The sequence below is a fragment of the Aquarana catesbeiana genome, linkage group LG01, assembly GCF_042186555.1.
Source record: "Aquarana catesbeiana isolate 2022-GZ linkage group LG01, ASM4218655v1, whole genome shotgun sequence".
NCBI classification, from domain to species: Eukaryota; Metazoa; Chordata; class Amphibia; order Anura; family Ranidae; genus Aquarana; species Aquarana catesbeiana.
In genome coordinates, this window is record NC_133324.1 from 869,033,492 (window position 1) to 869,053,378 (window position 19,887).

At 43.1% G+C, this 19,887-nt stretch overlaps 1 protein-coding gene across 8 annotated transcripts in view; it reads right to left on the reverse strand.

The window, feature by feature from the left end:
- Positions 1-19,887, reverse strand: part of CPEB2 (cytoplasmic polyadenylation element binding protein 2) — a 151,223-nt gene that overhangs the window by 29,106 nt on the left and 102,230 nt on the right. For 4 of the 8 annotated variants that reach the window (XM_073609929.1, XM_073609921.1, XM_073609897.1 and 1 more), the window contains one exon: positions 220-243. The exons of the other annotated variants lie outside the window; for them this stretch is intronic. In XM_073609929.1, the coding sequence (XP_073466030.1) occupies positions 220-243 (24 nt within the window). The remainder of the gene's footprint in view (positions 1-219; positions 244-19,887) is intronic. 8 annotated transcript variants of the gene reach the window in all.

The following is a 19,887-nucleotide window of genomic DNA, read 5'->3' on the forward strand; positions in this document are numbered from 1 at the left end:
CATTTGACGTGAAACAAGATAAAGTATAATCAAATGTGCAAGGATCAGAGTTGATAAAACATTCTATTAGTAACCAATCTGTATATTAATACAAGCATACGATTTAAAGAAGTCTTGTCTAGGGAATTTTGATTGAAGGAAAGGGAGGGGACAAAATGGAATTGATCAGGTAGAACAATTGTTAATTAAGCTTTAGTAATAAATAGATAAATTGATTACCTCGTCTTCTCCCATAACTCCTTGCTGCATGTAAACAAAGGACAAAATAATCAACGTTTCATAGAATCCTTTATCCTAATAGACTATCAGCTCTAAACTGGCATTGTGGGTGGCAAAACGCCCCACCAGATATGCAGAGGATTTCCAGCATGAACGTATACATTTTAATACTACCAACTGCTTGAAAAAAATAAAAAAATAAAAAATAATCGGAAAGAGCTTTTGAAATAAAATCAGTAAAGACGCTCAGTTTTGATTTTTTTTTTTTTTTAAATGTCAGTCCACCCAAACTGATATTTTTCGTGGCAATCTTGCAGCAGCTCCAGTACCAAAAATGTGGGGTTTACTAAGCTTTGCCCATGCAGGGCAACACAACAGGCTCATCTGCTAGGAGTACGGAGAAATACCTGGCACTTCCAAATACAGGGGAAGCGAGATCAAACCTGTGTAAGCTCCAAACTACTAAAACTCTAAGCTTACCCAGAGTTCTTTTTCTAGCTCCTGGAAGGTAAATGGAGTAGCGGGCAGAGAAATGAAGTAGAGCATGTGCTGCTGAGGAAATGGGCATTGGTTTGGACCTTTTGCTTTGCCCTACGTGGGCAAAATACAGATTCACTTTAAGATCCCAGGCCCACTTGTCACAATCTTTTAAAAGAAAAAGCTGGCATGACAGAAATATGTAGATTGTTAAAAAAAATTTAAGTTTGCTGGCTTTCATGATGATGCTTTGGCTTCAATACTTAAGGCCTCATGCACACTGGACGTTTTAACAGCTGCTGTTTTTGGCTTCAGGGGTTTTTTTCTGCAGGCATTAACCACATAGTAGGCGCACGCTGGGGGACCTTATGCGCGTGGCCTGCAGCCGTGATGTCTACCGGCCACCCGCGATCACGGGAAAGAACCAGAACGGAGATCTGTCAATTTAGACAGACAGGTCCCCGTTTTGACAGGGGAGGAGAAAGATCTGCTGTTCCTCGTGATTAGGAACAGCGATCTCTCTCCTCCTCCAGTCAGTCCCCCCCCCACCCCCAGTAAGGAAAACAAAACTCCCAAGGAACACTATTTGACCCCTTGATCGCCCTCTAATGTTAACCCCTGCCAGTGACATTTACACAGTAATCAGTGCATTTTTATGGCACTGATCGCTGTATAAATGTCAATGGTCCCTAAAAAAGTGTGAGAAGTGTCCGATCTGTCTGCCGCAATGTCGCAATCCCGCTAAAAATCGCAGATCGCCGCCATTACAAGCAAAAAAAAAAAAAAATGCCATAAATCTATCCCCTATTTTGTAGACGCTATAACTTTTGCGCAAATCAATCAATATACGCCAATTGCAATTTATTAACATAAAATATGTAGACTACATATTGACCTAAACTGATGAAGATTTTTTTTTTTTTTTGTTTTTTGCTATTATAGCAAAAAGTAATTGGTTTTCAAAATTGTCGCTCTTTTGTTTATCGCACAAAAAATAAGAGGTATGGTATTATTCCTGAACTGTTTTGGTTATCTGCACCAAGAACCCAAATGTCAAAGTATTTCCCCTATATAGCTCCTAAAAACTTTCACCAGACATACTTGACCTAGCTCAAATATTAAAAGGAATGAACTGAAAACTTAGGACCTAAAAAAAAAAAAAAAAAAAAAAAAAAAACACCTAACCCCTATACTTAACCTATCTCCAAGTGCTAAATTGCTAAATAAACCCATTAACACCAGTCCTTTCTTACCAGGCACAGTGGCTAAAGCCCCGTACACACGGGCCGAATGTCGGCAGACATCAGCCGGTTAAATAAAAACAGGTTGACATTTAACCCGTGTCTACGTCAGTCGGACTGACAGGGCCGGCTTCTGTCGGATGAGCATGGAAAACCAGCAGCCCACAGGCTCCCAATAAGCGCTCTCAGCCAATGCCTGAGAGCAATGATTGGAGCGTTCTGGCAAGGGGCCGTCCCCCCTGTTAGAACACAATAGCTCAGTATTTGTCTCCGGTCTAAATTGGCCCTAGGATGTATACAATATGTACGAATGTGAGTTAGGGACCTTATGTGAAAATTATATATATATCTATATATACATCTATATCTATATATCTCTATAGATATATATGAGTGACAAAGCATGTGCCAAACATCACATTCTACACGTCACAAGACTGACCCCCATGACTTGACAAGACTGACCAAAAAAAAAATTACATTAATGACTTTTAGATATTTTGTCAATTCCACAAAAGTCCCTTTGCAGAAATAAACAAATATTCAGCAAAATCCAAAAAAATTATATTTCAAAGAAATGCCTTTGTGAATAAGAGGGGGTGGATTATAGCCCAATTGATAAAACAAAGGTTTGTTTTGGAAACAATATGTATGAGTGTTTTGAAATGCTTCATGGAGCTCGACACCCTCAAATCTGGGGCCAGTCCAAGAATTCTGGGATTCAGTTTTGGTCTGGGCTCTTCTGCATGTTCGTTATCAAGTTAAAAAAAAAATAAGTGATGTATGGTGTTTATAGGTAGGGAAGGCAAAAATGTTAGTTTCCTTTTAGTGGCCAGTTATAACTATTATAAGGATACAAGCTTACAGAGATCTAAAACTTCTCCTTGTATATTAGACATAAAGGAGGAGCTTTAGAGCGCTGAACTTTTTTTTTTTTCTTTAAGTTAAAAGATATCACATGCATGTCAGCTGTTAGAACATTCCGATTTTTGTTTTCATTTGCTTCATCTGGAAAAGAGAATACCATGTATAATTTATCGGGTGCCAACAGAATAGGCAGTGTTCCTGCAGATTATAAAACAGGGAGTAGATCACATGGGAAAAGACACGCAAATAGCTTGTTCTTACAAACAGGAGACACCTCCCTTACAGTCACATGCTGCTCATAGAACAGTGGGTAGCATTAGCACATCCATTCATCTACTACCGTGTTTCCCTGAAGATAAGCCCGAGTCTTATATTCATTTTGGCAACAAAAGACACAGTAGGGCTCATTTTCGGGATAGGGTTTACCATTTAATGTGCTGTCTTCTCTCCCCCTCTCCCTCCCTGCCTGTCAGGACTCCCCAGTGTGAGCAGATTTAAAATGCTTGTAAAATCCTATAATCCACTTTATTACAGTAATATATAATGTACAATGTGAGCATTTCTGTAATATAATTGTGCCAAAGACCTTTGTTATATCACCTCCGTGACCCGCCAGAGCTCTCTTCCCCGCTCCGAGAACTACAGAAGAGGGGCATATATCCCCCGCTGACAGCTGGGGGAACAGGAGAGCAACAGGAGGTCAGCTGAGTGTCGAGCAGTGCTGTAACGAAGGTATTTGGCACAATTGTATTACAGAAACACACACTGTACATTATATACTACAATAATAGAGTGATTATAGGATTTTACAAGCAATTTAAACTAGGGCTTATTTTCGGAGTAGGGCTTATATAGCAGCCCTCCTGGAAAAGAACGCTAGGTCTTATTTTGGGGAAACACGGTACTTATTTTTACAAATCATTTGTATATCTGAAATACTATTTCCTGTAGGGCTCATAAGCCAACTGGAAATCTAATTATAACAATGCCTTTTATAGCCATGCGTGTCTCCACCTTGCATATTTATACGTTAACAACCAACTTTATGTTGCCACTGGTTATTGCTGAGCTGCACAGACCTAAATAGTATAGTAAGATCTCAGGTTTACCCCCAGCTGAATGACTCAAAGGAAGGACCCTGTGTGCTCTCTCATTAATGTATTAAAGTGTATCCAAAACCCAGGTATTGAAAATATTAGCTACGGTAGTTCACATTTAAAGTCTAAGTTCACCTTTGTTCACTTTTTTTTCTGAATTCAAGCTCACCTATGTACCAATATAGCATTAATGTACTTATTTTACAAAAATAAAACAGCTTTCATTAATTCTACACCTGCTTACTCAACTCTCTTCATAGCGGTTTAAAAACACTGCTTGATTAGTTCTGCCTTACTTCTTGGTAAGACTTTAAGTTGTGACACAGGAAAGAGTAGATAAAGGTAGATAATGTAGGTTGTGCATTAATGAGCTCAGCAGTTCAACTCCTTCCTGTGTCATCACCTAAAGTCCAACCAGGAAGTAAGGCAGAAGTAATGGAGCAGTGTGTTTAAAAAGCTATGAAGAGAGTTAGGTATGCATGTATAGAATTAATGGAAAGCGGTTTTATTTTTGCAAAATAAGTACATTAATCCTTTATTGGTACATAGGGGAGCTGGAATTTAGGGGAAAAATAAGTGAACTTAGCCTTTTAGTGTAATAAATATTGGTGTACAGCCCTTCTTTAACCACTTGCTGACCAGCCACCGTCATTATACTGCGCCGGGTCAGCACATTCCCGCAAGCTGTCGTAGCTATACATCGGCTCCTTTAAGCGGTATAGCAGGAGTGTGCGTGTTCTCACTGCACTGCGGGGGTGCCGATGCTTGTGACCAGCGGTCGCAATAACCGTCGGTCACGAGCGATCATGGACACGAGAGGCAGAACAGGGACGCGTGTGTGTGTGTGTGTATACACACACAAATCTCTGTTCTGTTCTGAGAGGAGATGCAGATCGTGAGTTCCTAATAGCTAGGAACCATAATTTGTCATCTCCTATAGTCAGTCCCCTGCCCCTACGTTTAGAACACATAGTCAGGGAACACAGTTAACCCCTTGATCACCCCTAGTGTTAACCCCTTCCCTGCCAGTGACATTTATACAGTAATCAGTGCATTTTATAGCACTGATTGCTGTATATTTGTCAATCATCTCAAAAATGTGTCAAAAGTGTCCGATGCTCCCTAGGCTTTCCCTACTTGTCAGGAACCTTTCCCTGTGCTGTTCTCTTTTCCTAAGCAGTAGGTACCTGTCCTTGACCTACCACTCACTCCAGGTGTACCCAAATAACTTGGGTCACGCTATTTATAAAGGTTCCTCGTCAAGACGGCTGCCTGAAAATCACAAAGGATTTCAGCATCCAATCAGACAGCTATCTTTCCTGAGAAGACAGATGGAGTCCATAAGGGGACAATTCCCTTGAACTCCTTCCAACCTGTAGATGACACAGTGTCATTGTTACAGATGGAGAGAACTGTACCTGCCTACATGTCATTGCACATGCACTTTAAGGTGCACTTGAAGTTGCCTCAAAGCAATAAAGTTCAAAAAGCCAAAACATTTTCAAAAAAACAAGAACAGGTGATTATATATATATATATATATATATATATATATATATATATATATATATATATATATATATATATATATATATATATATATATATATATATAAAAAATGTACCAGTGTGTGGCGATCTAGGCCGCTTAAAGTCCAATTCCAGCTTTGCCATCACTTGAAATAGTTTGCTTGGGCCATGTTTGCCCATACAAACCATCTCCTTTACCGTGTGACCACTGTCGGCACTGTATGTAGCATCAGCTACATACATTACAAAGTTTTTTGTTTCAGCAGCAATATAGGGACTTCTGGAACAAAGTCAAGTCAGGCTGTTCGATACTCAGCCATTAACAGGAAGCCTTTTATTTTATCAATGAATACAAGGCTTCCTCTGATTGGCTGAGGTGGAGATCTTGGCACCATGCACCCTGCCTCTCCACCTTAGCCAGCTAAAGCTCAAATTTACACAGCTGAATGAATGAGGAAGGACACTGTCTCTTTGATGTGTGCAAAGATGATGAGAGTTTCCATTAAAATACCACTTTAGCTGTGAACATTCTTTTGAAATCACAAAATACTTTTAACACTGTTAAAAAAATGTTTTTGGATCTAGCGGCATTTTTAAGGACATCTATTTTAGCCAGAAAAGAAGTGTTGTTCATAAAAGCACATCAGCCTTCAAAGCTTGCACAATATTTTTCTGTTCTGTTCTGCAGAATCAGAAGGATTAGGAAAGATTATGAGGAAATTAAACTGCATCAGAGTACCACTTATAAAGCTTTGATGTTTTACACATTAAAAAGATTCACAAGCCTTTAGTGGCCCCATTTCTGTATGCTTCAGGACTAGAAATTCATGGTTTACATTTCTTCTTCCCATAGATTTGTAAAGGTTTCTAGTCTCAAAATCACTTGTCATTTTTTGAGGCCAGAACTAATTAAACCTCAAATTAAACCTACCAACATATTTTCCCTTCTAAAGCCAGCCATAGACGAAGAGATTTGCTTTCCTGTAACCACCGACTTTGTTGATGGGGAAATCCCTACAGTGGAGCCATTGTGTCCTCCCGCTGTGGGGGGGTTGGCTATACAGTGAGCTGTCCAAGAGAACACCGTGATTACTGTGAGTGGCTATAAAAGCTACTCGCAATAATCACATGTAAAAATCAGACAGGCTAGTACATTCAACCTGCCCATGCATTGTTCGAATTTCGGGCAGTCCCTGCTGAACCAGCCAAGATTCGAACAGTCTGTGTCCGGCTTAAGGCCTCATGCACACGAGACGCTGTTAAACGCGCGTTCAGGGGCAGTTGGACACTTTTTTCAACTGCCCCTGAACCCATTCAATGTTATCTTATGTGTCCATGTACACAGTCTTGTTTTTTGGCGTTTTTAGGAAGTTGCGTTTAACCTCGTTTTTCCAGAAGCAAAAAAATGGGTTCAGACGCAAAAGTTTTCCACGTTTCAGACACCAAACGCGGCTAAATGCCGGTACCGTGTTTAGGTTTATAAGTGTTTTTAAAGGAACATTTTATGACCCTTGCTTGACATTTTCGACCCGACTTTGGGGCCCCATATCTGGGGGCCACCTGGTGCTAGGAACACAGTTGGACTAGCACTATAACATATCCAAATTTGGGGTTCCTAGCACTAAGTGGCCCTGAGATATGGGGCCCCAAATTCAGGTCAGAAAATGTAATTCTCTGCTGCAGAAGTGCTTGACATTTTGCGACCCGAATTTGGGGCCCCGTATCTCGGGGCCACTTGGTGCTAGGAACCCCAATTTGGATATGTTGTAGTGCTAGTTCCACTGTGTTAGCACACCAAATTTGGTGTTTCTAGCACCAAGTGACCCCGAGATATGGGTCGCAAAATGTCATTCTCTGCTCTGCAGATGCTTCTAGATGCAAACGTGGTAAAACGCGGCTAAACGCGACATGCAAACGCGGCAAAACAGGCGTTTATAAACGCCGGTTTCAGCTTTTAAAAAACGTGTTCAGCAGAGTTTGCACCGGCGTCTCGTGTGCATGAGGCCTAAGGCTGTGAGAACTTCTAATATGCAAATGAACGAATATTTAAATCCAATACTGAATTATTGATCAGTTGGAGCATGCCTCATCTATCTCTTTACCCTCACTATTGATGTTCTGATAAGAAGTTGTCACCTGTAGCTCCTAACTAAATTCATGTGCGTAAAGCTGTAAAAAAATTGAACAGATTCCTCCATCCATGGTAAACAGGATGGCTGGATGAATCTCCAATGTGGCTATTGTATTCTGACAAAATACCTGCATCTGATTGGATGCTGGCGCTGTTGGGCAAACAAATTCCCTCCCTGCTCCTTCAAATTTTTCAAAAGGACAATGGATGGAAGGACGCTGAAAGGGCCACCCACAGAACAAATATGGGGTGGTTCATCGGCAACCAGCCAGAATTCGTTCCATGTATGGTCCAGTTTAAGACTATTGGTAGACAATGGATGAGGCAGAATTAAAAAAAAAAAAAAAAAAAAAAAAACACAACAATCTTTGCTTGTGCTTACATAATTCTGTAAGTATAAAGGTCAGTTGACACACAAATAGCAGTAAAGTTCCTCCTTAAAACCTTAAGTCCATTAAGTCTGAGCCGTTCCTTTGTATCCAGTAAAACGAATCCTAACATCAGCTAGTCTAGAAAAAGAAATCTGTACTGACCTGCAGTGTTGAACCGGCCCATTAAGCAGTAGCTGTGCTGCAGGCAATACTGCATTAAAGATATTTGCATGAAAATTGCCTGGACTCAATTGTGCCCTCAATTATAGAACACCGTTTGTTTTCACAACGGAAGCCCACATCCCCTGATAGGTGAAAAATTTCAAGGCTGATACGCGGAGAGCGGGTGAGGAAAGGTTTATAATCCCCCTTGGCCCCAGAGGCCTGTTAGCTCGCTGAGTGTGTTAAACAACTGGAGTCTAATTGGAGATTTCACACTGGATCTGAAAAGATTTTTTCAAGAAGAGAAACAAACCTACATTGCTTCTACGTCAATCATCTGCTCACAGGGAGAACCTACCAAAGCTTAAAGCCGGTAGCAAAATGAGAACATGAATTTATCTTCCAGTGCATACGGCAAAAATTTAGAAAAAAAAAAAAATAAAAAAAAAAAAAAAAAGGGGGGGGGGGGGCGGCTTTTGAAGTGCCTTTCTGCTGAGCTATGGACAAATAAAATAAAAATAAAAAATGCATGCAAAAATATGTAATAAGACTAACAATTAAAGTATGGTCGACGCTTTTCCCCTATGGGTGACAGGAGTTCTGCACTCCTGTGTCCCAGTTTCAGCCCACTATAGGCTGACATCACAGAGCCAAGCTCAGGCTTTGCAGTGATCCCGACAATGTTGGGACCTATCTAGATGCCCGACAGGTAGCTGGCTCAGCCTCTCAGCACACTATTGAGAGCCTGAGCCAGCTGCTCCCGCCCCCTCCACAGCCCAGCACTCCAGTGAGCGCCGGAGGGGCAGAGTCACCAGGTCACTGAAGAAGCGATTAGCTGATCGCTCAGTTCTCAGTGTACAGCTGGCGGGGGATTGATGCAGCAACCATCTAGGTGAGTATTATGTGTTTTGTAAACGCACTTTTCTTTTAATGAAAACTGAACTCTAAAACGGCTAAAAACAGATGATAAACTTATAGGGACACGTTTTATTTTCCACAACTCTGTCACAAAGCACAGTTCTGTCTTGGCAGCTGAGGGGACCTGATCTTTCTCTGCTGCAGTTTCTCTTTCACTTACATGCCTCCTCCTCACCCCCACCTTGTGACTAGACAGAGGAGAAATTTCACACTGCTGAGTTCATCTCTCTGTCACTCTGCTTTCTCAACCTATCAGAATGCTCCTTGCACTGCATCACACAAGGCTGGCTCCTTGGGACTGCTTTCAGTCTTGCAAATAACCAAAATATTTAATGATGCATCAATTATTACAATGCTGCAGGAAAGAGGAATTTTGGGATATCAATAACTAATCATAAAACTGCGCCCACCCCCCCTTCTGACACCTATACCCAACGTGTTTAAAGAGGAAGTAAACTTCCTCTGCAAACTTTTACCTGTAGGTAAGCCTATAATAAGGCTTACCTATAGGTAGTGAAAAGATCTCCTAAACCTGTACAGTTTAAGAGATATATACAATGCATGCGGCCAGTGACCTCGCTGGCGCATGCACACTGAAGGAACAGCCCACGGGTGCTGTTCCTTCCGAGCCTGTGTCGTGAACGACGGCTCCTGACTAACATCACAGCTCCGGCCAATCACAGCCCCGGAGCCCGTAAACCCAGAAAAAGCTCCGGGAAACATGTCGGCCGTGACAGTGGTGTGCTGGGACCACTGCAACAGCTTTGTTCTAGTGCAAGTATGTCATAATGAGCTAGTATGAGATGCATACTAGCTCATTATGCTTTTGTCTTGCAGGGTTTTTTTTGTGGGTTTTTTTTCTGAGGTTTACAACCTTTTTAACCACTTCAATACCAGGCACGTATACACCTTCCTGCCCAAGCAAAGCCAATTTTCAGCTTTCAGCACTGTCGCAATTTGAATGACAATTGCGCGGTCATGCAATACTGTACCCAAACACATTTTTTATCTTTTTGTTCTCACAAATAGAGCTTTCTTTTGATGGTATTTGATCACCTCTGAAATTTTAATTTTTTGGCAACAAATAAAAAAAGACCAAAAATTTTGAAAAAAATAAAATAAAAGTCTTTGTTAAAACTTTTTGATAAGTTTTCTTCTTCAATGACGGGCACCAATATGGCTGCACTGACAGCCACCAATACAGCTGCACTGACGGGCACCAATACGGCTGCACTGACGGGCACTCATAGGCGGCTGCACTGACGGGCACTCATAGGCGGCTGCACTGACGGGCACTCATAGGCGGCTGCACTGACGGGCACCAATACGGCTGCACTGATGCATCACTTGTCTGTACTGATCCATAATCCATTTGCGGGCACTGAGTAGCATGTATTGGGCATTTTTTTATATGTGGATGGCCATGGGGTACATACCTAGCCATCCACATGCTGAGGGCTTCCCTGGTGATCCAGTGTGGGCACCATGGGGGGGGCTGCACTGATAAACAATCAGCGAAGACCCCCCCTGTCGGGAGAGCTGCTGATCGGCTCTCCTCTTTTCGCGTCCGTCAGATGCGAGTGAGGAATAGCCAATCAACGGCTTTTCCTGTTTACATCGTGATCAGCCGTGATTGGACACGGCTGATCACATGGTAAAGAGCCTCCTTGGAGGCTCTTTACCGAGATCGGTGTAGCGGTGTGTCAAACTGACACACCGCACCACCGATCGCTGCGATGCATGCCCCCACGGGCGCACGGTGGCTGTTGTCCTGCTGGACGTCGTGACGCCCAGTCAGAATAACTGAACCACCGCCCGGCCGTCATTTTGCTATAGGCCGGGTGGGAAGTGGTTAAGAAAGATGTTTATACTTACCTATTATCAGGCCATTCTGGTCCAGTCAAGTGATCTCCCTTGCTCCCTTGTCAGCCAGTACTGGCTATGGGGAGAGGAGAGCGCTCCAACAGCTGGAATGCCTGAGTGGTGACAGCACCCACAGGCTTACTATGGGCCATCCATTGTCGGCACTCCCGCCTCTCCTCTGAAGCAGCTGCTAGTTGACAGAGGGGAGCAGATCATGTGACTAGACCAGGCCAGCCTGAAAATAGGCAAGTATATACTTTCTTCTACAGGTTAGTAAAAGGGGCGGGGGGGGTTTGATATCCAAAAATTCCACTTTAAAGTGGTTTTAAAGGCAGAAGGTTTTATATCTTAATGCATTCTATGCTTAAACCTTTAGTATGTAGCAGCCCCCCCTCATACTTACCTGAGCCCCATCTCAACCCAGCGATGTTGCACAAGAGCCTCGGTTGTCTGCCGATTGGCTGAAACACAGCAGCAGATGCCATTGGCTCCAACTACTGTCAAAGTCAGTGAGTCAATGAGGAGAGAGAGGAGAGAGAGAGAGAGAGGAGAGAGGAGAGAGAGAGAGAGAGAGAGAGGAGAGAGAGAGAGAGAGAGAGAGAGAGAGAGAGAGAGAGAGAGAGAGAGAGAGAGAGAGAGGAGAGAGAGAGAGAGGAGAGAGAGAGAGGAGAGAGAGAGAGAGGAGAGAGGAGAGAGAGAGAGAGAGGAGAGAGAGAGAGAGAGGAGAGAGAGAGAGAGAGGAGAGAGAGAGAGAGAGGAGAGAGAGAGGAGAGAGAGAGGAGAGAGAGAGGAGAGAGAGAGAGAGAGAGAGAGGAGAGAGAGAGAGAGAGAGAGAGAGGAGAGAGAGAGAGAGGAGAGAGAGAGAGGAGAGAGAGAGAGAGGAGAGAGAGAGAGAGGAGAGAGAGAGAGAGAGAGAGAGAGAGAGGAGAGGAGAGAGAGAGAGAGAGGAGAGAGAGAGAGAGAGGAGAGAGAGAGAGAGAGAGGAGAGAGAGAGAGAGGAGAGAGAGAGAGAGGAGAGAGAGAGAGGAGAGAGAGAGAGAGGAGAGAGAGAGAAGAGAGAGAGAGAGAGAGAGAGAGAGAGAGAGAGGAGAGAGAGAGAGAGAGGAGAGAGAAGAGGCGGGGCCGAGCCACGGCTCCGTGTCTGAATGGACAGAGAGCAGCGGTTCGGCTACCCCCATAGCAATCTGCTTGCTGTGGGGGCACTCAACAGGAAAGCGGGGCCAGGAGTGTCAGAGAGGGACCCGAGAAGGAGGGAGGATCTGGTCTGCTCTGTGCAAAACCATTGCAGAGAGCAGGTAAGTATGACATGTTTGTTACTTTTAAACAAAAAAAAACAAACAAGACTTTAATATCACTTTAAGGCTGAATCCCTGACACAAGATACTAGCTACATCATCATTGTGCTATACATAGTTGCATAGTTTTTGCAGAGAGCAGAGCTGTGGGAGGGGCCCAGCAGGCCCCACCCACAACAGGCTGCCTGCAGAAAGCTACAGGTGTGGGTGGAGGAAAGACCAGTCACCCTGCACAGGGAGAGAGGAGGAGGAGGGACTGGTCTTTATTACCAGAAGCTCCTGCACAAAGAGGCAAAGACCTCCAACTGGATTACCGTATATACTCAAGTATAAGCCGAGTTTTTCAGCACATTTTTTTGTGCTCAAAGTGCCCCCTTCGGCTTATACTCGAGTCAAGCACTTTTCTGCAGCAAAAAAAAATCATTTTCTGAACCGACTTTGGGGCCCCATATCTCGGGGCTCCTTAGTGCTAGGAAACCCAAGTGGAACTAGTACCACAACATATCAAAAGCTGGGGCTCCTAGCACCAAGTGGCCCCGAGATACGGGCCCCAAAGTCGGTTCAGAAAATGTCATTCTCTGCTGCAGAAAAGTGCTTGACATTTTCTGAACCGACTTTGAGGCCCCGTATGTTGGGGCCACTTGGTGCTAGGAACCCCAGCTTTTGATATGCTGTAGTGCTAGTTCCACTGGGTTTGCACACCAAATTTGGGGTTTCTAGCACCAAGTGGCCCCGAGATACGGGCCCCAAAGTCGGTTCGGAAAATGTCATTCTCTGCTGCAGAAAAGTGCTTGACATTTTGGGGCCCTGATTTTTGGGGCCACTTGGTGCTAGGAACCCCAGCGTTGGATATATTGTGGTTTGCACACCAAATTTGGGGTGCCTAGCACTAAGTGGCTCCAAGATACGGGGCCCCAAAGTCGGTCAACTGTGTCCATCTGCAGCAATGTCATTTCAGGACCCTTTGGGTCCAGAGACCCCAAATTTTAGCTGCAGCTAGGGGGCATCTAGGAACCCTTAACTACTGAGTTTGAAGTTCAAGGGAACCTATGGCTGCAAATGGGCACAGTGAGGCTGCAAATGGGCATTGTTGACCCTCTTTTCCACTTACAGTAGCTGCGCATTTCTCACCCTAGGCTTATACTCGAGTCAATACATTTTCCCAGTTTTTTGTGGTAAAATTAGGTGCCTCTGCTTATATTTTGGTCGACTTATACTCGAGTATATACTGTACATCACAGATCTTGACAAACACCACAAAGCACACCAAGATTTAAGAATACGCATGACAAATATATTTAGGCAATATTTGCTTATCCTGAAATTCAGATTTAATTTGTGTCTTTTACATCTGCCTGGTGTTCAGCTTTAAATTTTGCCCAGAGGCATGATAGAAGACAGCCCAACCATGCAATATAGATGACATACTGCAGCTGTGAATAATTCCCAAAAGGCAAGCAAGACGTGTCGTTACAGTTCTATATGTTATTGGGAAGTACTCTGGGTGATGCTTTGTCAATCTACCCCATTACCAGTGAATAGTGAGTTTCCATGACCAGAGCACAGTGTACAAGACTCATCTCCAGTCTGGTAGAGGTGGCCATACATAATAATGTAAATCCGGAAAGGCACAGACATGTAGGGCTTGTGTTAGCTGCAATTATTTTCCTAGATCTCATAAACCAAAACATTTTTCAGGGCACGCGGCACCTGATTATACTCATAAACCATTTTTTATGTCCTCTCCATATGACACCATCATTGGAAGAGATGTCCTGTTGTAAATTAAGCACCAAATAAATTGTTGCAGAGGGGAACATCTCGCAGAACAATTCATCTTGGTATGCTCAGTAGTCATTCATTAGATCAATAGTTATGCGCAGGGGTAATTATTCTCCGAGGGCTAGAGGTCAAGCCATCCATAGACCTCGGTTTATTAACCTCTGGAGCCAAAGGTCACGATTTACAACTAGCAAAGTGCTTTGCTATTTGGTGCGAAAGTAAAAGCAAAAGCCAACTGCTAAAGAAACTCGCACTCCAGCCAATACAAAATTAGCACATTGGCAGATTTCTTTTCCAATACAGATTTTAGTCTAGATGATGCACTTTAATTGGGCAATTGTACAAACTGGAATTAATTTACAAAAAAAAAAAAAAAAAAAGGGTTTTAGCCTAACAAGAGTGAATGTTCAGTTGGTAAACACTGCTTCACCTTGGGGTTCATGCATACGGGGCTTTTACAGACAATTTCTATGGCTTGCATAGTTTACTTGCACTTTCCCACACCCACTGAGTCACACATGATGCGTACACAGCCTGCCATACACGTGGTTGGATGTGGTTGTGCTCTTGTAAGCATCAATGATTCTTTGCATCAGCATTTATTAACGTTCCCTCATCTGAGGTATTACCTGAACACAGCTCTTTTGCTCTCTGTTGTGTTTGCAAACCACGTTAATGTGTGATGAAAATCATGGTTTATAAAAGGAATTGCTCATTTGGTAATGTCACAATTTTTTAAACCAATGATTGCAATGTTTCATGAAGCTAATTAATCTCAGTTTAAGGGGGAGGGGAAGGAGCTGCTTATCTGAAAAATAGCCAATTTTCATGCATTGTGCGTTTTTTTTAATGTTTTCCATGCATGCCCATGGAAGTCAATGAGGCCATAAATGCACTATGTTGCACCAAAAAAAAAAAAAAAAAAAAAGCCAGCATCATTTTCATAGGTGCACAAAAGCGCGTTGCACAGGTGTGACCTGGCTCCATAGACAATAATGGGATTGCTTGTGTCCTGCACGGTTGTGTGAGAAACTGCAGAGGTGTGAAGTGGAACTAACCAATCAGTCAGAATAATTGTTCACTATTGCCTGTACCTATACCAGTGGGAAGAGCAAAATGAGGTTGATTTGCTAAAGGCAAAAACTGAACTTTTCAAGTGTAGTTGCACTTATTTTCCCCAGAACTTAAAGTGGTAAAGCTTTTCTGATTTCCATCACCCAATCATGTGCAAGCAGAAATACTGTTTTTTTTTCCCCATTTTCTTTGCACCTGATTGGGTATTTTTTACAAAGTGATGCTTCATCTCATTCATTAAGCTCTGAGAAAATGAGTGCAACTGCAATTGCAAAGTTCACAGTTCGTTTGCCTTTAGTACTGTAAATTAAAACACACGTTGTCTGTGCCTTTACCCCATCAATGCATCTTCAAAACCATCTTGTAGAAAAGCACCTACTGGCTCCTATTGGTAATATTTTTTTTTGTTCCCAGCTGGGTAATGTTGCTGGGGCCACTGGCAAGACATGGGGCCACTGGCAAGACATGGGGCTCTGGTATTTTAAGATGCAGAAAAGGTTGTTTTTGGAAATGGCCTTTGTGTTCTGTAAAAGAGTGAAAGTTGAAGTTCTTCAAACACTGTATCTCATGCTTTTACAGGACTCTTCCATTTTAAAAAGATGGAGATAACCACTCGCTGATCTCTTAAAATCCCTATCAGCCTTCGCAGCACACGTTTAGAGTAATTTTCAATCCTGAGAGTGATACAGCTTCTACAGCTTCAAGTAAGGCTGGTTCTGGGCCTCCAAACGATGAGCTACGATTTCCAATGTGCCTTGTTAGATAAAAGCTGTCACAGTATACTGGGGCTTGTAGAATGGCCAGAGCTCCGCAGGTCATCCATAGCTGTACTACAGTTGATGTGTTTGAGTTCCCCCTCATCACTCGTTAATATCTGACCAAACTGTTTCTTGTCACAAAGGTGCACTGCAGCAAGTCGAGGCTACGCTTCACTGGTCTTAATGGAAAATGCTCTGCTGGCAGGGGAATGTTTGTCTTAGTTAAATACACCTAGAAGTATCTCTGAAGGTCAGAGGGAGGTGAGAGGAAAACTGAGCCATGCTTGAAAAAGGCCATTAATAATCTTTGGGCTGAGGCAAAGCTTACAGAGGTCACGATAAATCATACAGCAAAAAAATACGGTGTCCTTACTTCATCATCTAGTGGAACACTACAAGGATTCAGGACTGGCTTTATGCACCTTACAGTTCCCAGATTTTACTGAAGATGAGGGATTGGGATGGAAACATGGTAAAATTTTTTGAACTGACTTCGTAAAAGTGACCAATAAAATCTTGCCATCAGTCATGCAAATATCGCCAGTCTACTGGGTTTAGCTAAAGAGATTGGCGTTAGCCCACCAATTATTTCAAGATATATTTAAATTCCAGCTTAAAATTTTGTGGTATTTACTAGCCAAACCCAACTGGGAATGTCTTGCATTAGACAAAAAGTTAAAATGGTCAATATACTGCAAGCAAAGTAGGCAATGCCCTCTTACATTAATGTAAGAGCTGGCCATGCCCCAAAGATGCAATTTCACATCGATGCAAGGTGCAAATTGATTTATTTTTTTAATAACTAAAGAAAAAGTAAAATCCACTATGTAGTCGACAGGCTTCTAAGTAGTAGCACAGGCAATTTCCTATGTCCCACAGCCCTCTACTAAACAGAGCAATCCATGTCCTGCTGCTTTAGTCAAATGCCAGATCAGAACTTCAAACTATTACTGTGTTTAAAGCAGGGGGTCTCAAACTGATTACCCCCTAGCTGTTGCAGGACTACAAGTCCCATGAGGCAGTGCAAGGCTGACAGTTACAAGCATGACTCCCACAGGCAGAGAAATGATGGGACTTGTAGTTCCGCAACAGCTGGAGGGCCGCCAGCCTGAGACCCTTGGATTAAAGGATAAGTTCACTTTAAAAAAAAAATCTAATTTTTTGCAGGAAAAAAAAAAAGTGCATTTACATTTTTTTTCTTTTTTTTTTTTAGGAGCCTAGAAACCATTACACCAGCGATCAGCAGATCACAGATGCCATGCAAGTCTCCTGCAGATGGTCAGTGTGAGAAGTCTGTCCCATACATCCTACGGCCAGGCATTTGCACACTGACAGGAAGACTCCCTAAACAGTGCCGTGGTAGTTCATTGAAAACTACAAGCCGCCAGATGTAAAGGATGTCGGTACTTGCAGTTCAGTCAGAAGTCTGTGAATGAAGGATGCGGACGTGTGGGCGGAGCTGGTAAGGGGAAATTCTCCCTGTACTGCTATCACTGGGAGAGAGGGCAACAGGGAGCAGCTGCAGCAGTGGGAACAGTTTACACCCTAAATATGGTTGGAACCTGTAACATGTTCCCAAAGGTGAGATTAGCCTTGGTATAATGGTCATGTGGGAATATCAAGTTTTACCAGCAGGGAAATGGGGAAAACACCCCTTAAAGCTCAAATGAACATTTTGCAATAATGGGGATTGGCTCTCAGTAAACGCATAGGGCACTTACAGGCTACATTGAGTCTTTTGATATGCAGATGAAACCTGGAGTAATTTTAAAGTTTTTTAATATATGTGAATGAAATTCACTATGTAATTAACTTTATCAAAAGCTTTTTTTTTTTTTTTTTTTTTTTAAAGATAAAATAAATACAGTATATGTACATAGAGCAACTATTTGCTCAGTACATATGCAGCCTGAGATTCATGATTAGTAGGCTGCACATGGCTTCTAATTACTGTTCCTGCAGTGAAGCATGTCTATCATACTGATTGCAAAAGGCAGCTTTTCTAGTGGCTTGTCCTGCAATCTCAGCAGTTTTTTTTTGTGGGGATGGCAAATTTGATAGCGATAGCCACTGGGCGCATACTCACACCATGTTCTGTTAGAGTATGGAAAGCAAGAATGCAAAAGCCACACCAAAATATACTTCAAATATTTTTCAATAATAACTCCACTAGTAATTGTGTACTTATTGACAATACACCGTAGATCAGGGGTGCTCAACCGATGGCCCATGGGCTGAGCCCTCTAATGTGGCTCATGACCTCCTGCTCTGGGATAGCGGGACAGTAAGGCCCAGATGGCGGGTTGCCGACCCACCATCCCATAGCATCAGGGTGGATGGAGTCGGCACTGAAGGAAGCAAGTGGCTGCGGAGGGAGCAGAAGAGACATAAGCCAAATGTTTCTTCTATAGCGGCCACTCCTGTCCTAGGCGAAGTGCATTTTTTGGTAGCACTCCTCCCTGGTCAGGAACCTAACAGCCAGTGATGCCAGCAGAAACTGAAAGATAACAGGTCAGTTTATTAAACCCCACAGTTTAGCAATGGGCATATTATGTATTAAACATCATAGTTTTGCAATAGGCATATATGAGCACTTTTAAATAAAAGTGTTATTAGGCTGTTTTCACACTGATCCACAGGTGCAGCGCAGTGCACCTGCGGCTTTCCTGCGGGTTAGCTGCACTGAGCCATAGACTATTTTATCCTGCAGGTTTGGTGCGCCTTCTGAAGTCTATGGCAAAGGGCAGCTAATCTGCGGGAAAGCTGCAGGTGTACTGTGCCAGCAGTGCAGGTAAACCACAGCACATCATTGTTAAAAAAACAGCCTTGTAGGGGGCTCAGGGCAGTAAGAGCCTATTTAGTTGAGATGTATTTAAGCTCCACTCCCACCCACTGGTGTAGCATCAGGGGTTGCAATGGTGATCCTGGGCCATGCTTCAGGGGGCTTGTGTGGCCTCCCTGTCACATTCGGTTTTACACTTGGACAGGAAAAGGCAGCATATACAGGAACCAATACTCTCCATTTTCCTCCTTCTGGCTTCTCCTTCTACCTCTTGCAGGCATTCAGAGGGCGCAGAAGGAAAAATGTTCATTATGCTATTCAAAATAAAAAAAATGAAATTCTGAACCATTTCATTGTGGCCAACGACTGGTTACCAAATCAAGTAGCCCTCACACTTCAAAAGGTTGAGCACCCCTGCTGTAAATTGTTTATGAAGCTTAATAGGATTGTAGCCCTATAGCACTTGCAAAAACACAGTTGATGGTGTTTCACACCAATGTCTGTGATTAACTTTAGATAACCAAAAATTAAAGTGTTCCCCCCCTTTTTAAAGTTTTGTATGCAGTGGCCAACACAGTAAAATCAGTCTGTATATGCAGTAAAGCATGCTGGTTATACTCCATGAAACCTAAGGGGTTAATCCTGCACATTGTTTTGGGAGGGTGCATGTGATCGCACAGGGCCAATCAGCACTGTCCAGACAGAGGGTCAGGAGTCATGCAGCCCATAGGACAGTCAGAGGAAAATGAAAACTCCTCCTACAAGCTTTCACCAAACACGGATAGAAGTCACAAGACTGCTACATACTGCTGATGAGAAAAGGTATTTAGAAGAGCTTCAGTCTGGCTAAAATGAGAACAATTTGTTTGCTTAGAATAAAGATCACAACTCTCACAGCGTAACATCACTCACATTATACAAAAAAATTGGGCTAACTTTACTATTTATTTTTTTTTTAATTTATTGGAGTGTATTTCTTCCCCAAAAATTGCGTTTGAAAGACCGCTGCGCAAATACAATGTCACAAAATATTGCAGCGACCGCCATTTTATTCCCTAGGGTCTGGGCCAGCCTTTCTCAACCAGTGTGCCTCGGCACACTGGTGTGCCTCGGCACACTGGTGTGCCGTCAGAGGTTCTCAGGTGTGCCGCGGGATCAGGGGAGAGAAGGGCTGTCAGATGAGCCCGATCTCCCGATCCCCTGCCGAACTGTACATTTGCAATGTGAGAAGCTCCGTCAACCTCAGCAAAGTGAAAGTAAAGAGCAGGGGAGTGTGCTCTGCTCTCTGCTTCCCCCTACAGTGCAGTACCTGGCTGAATGA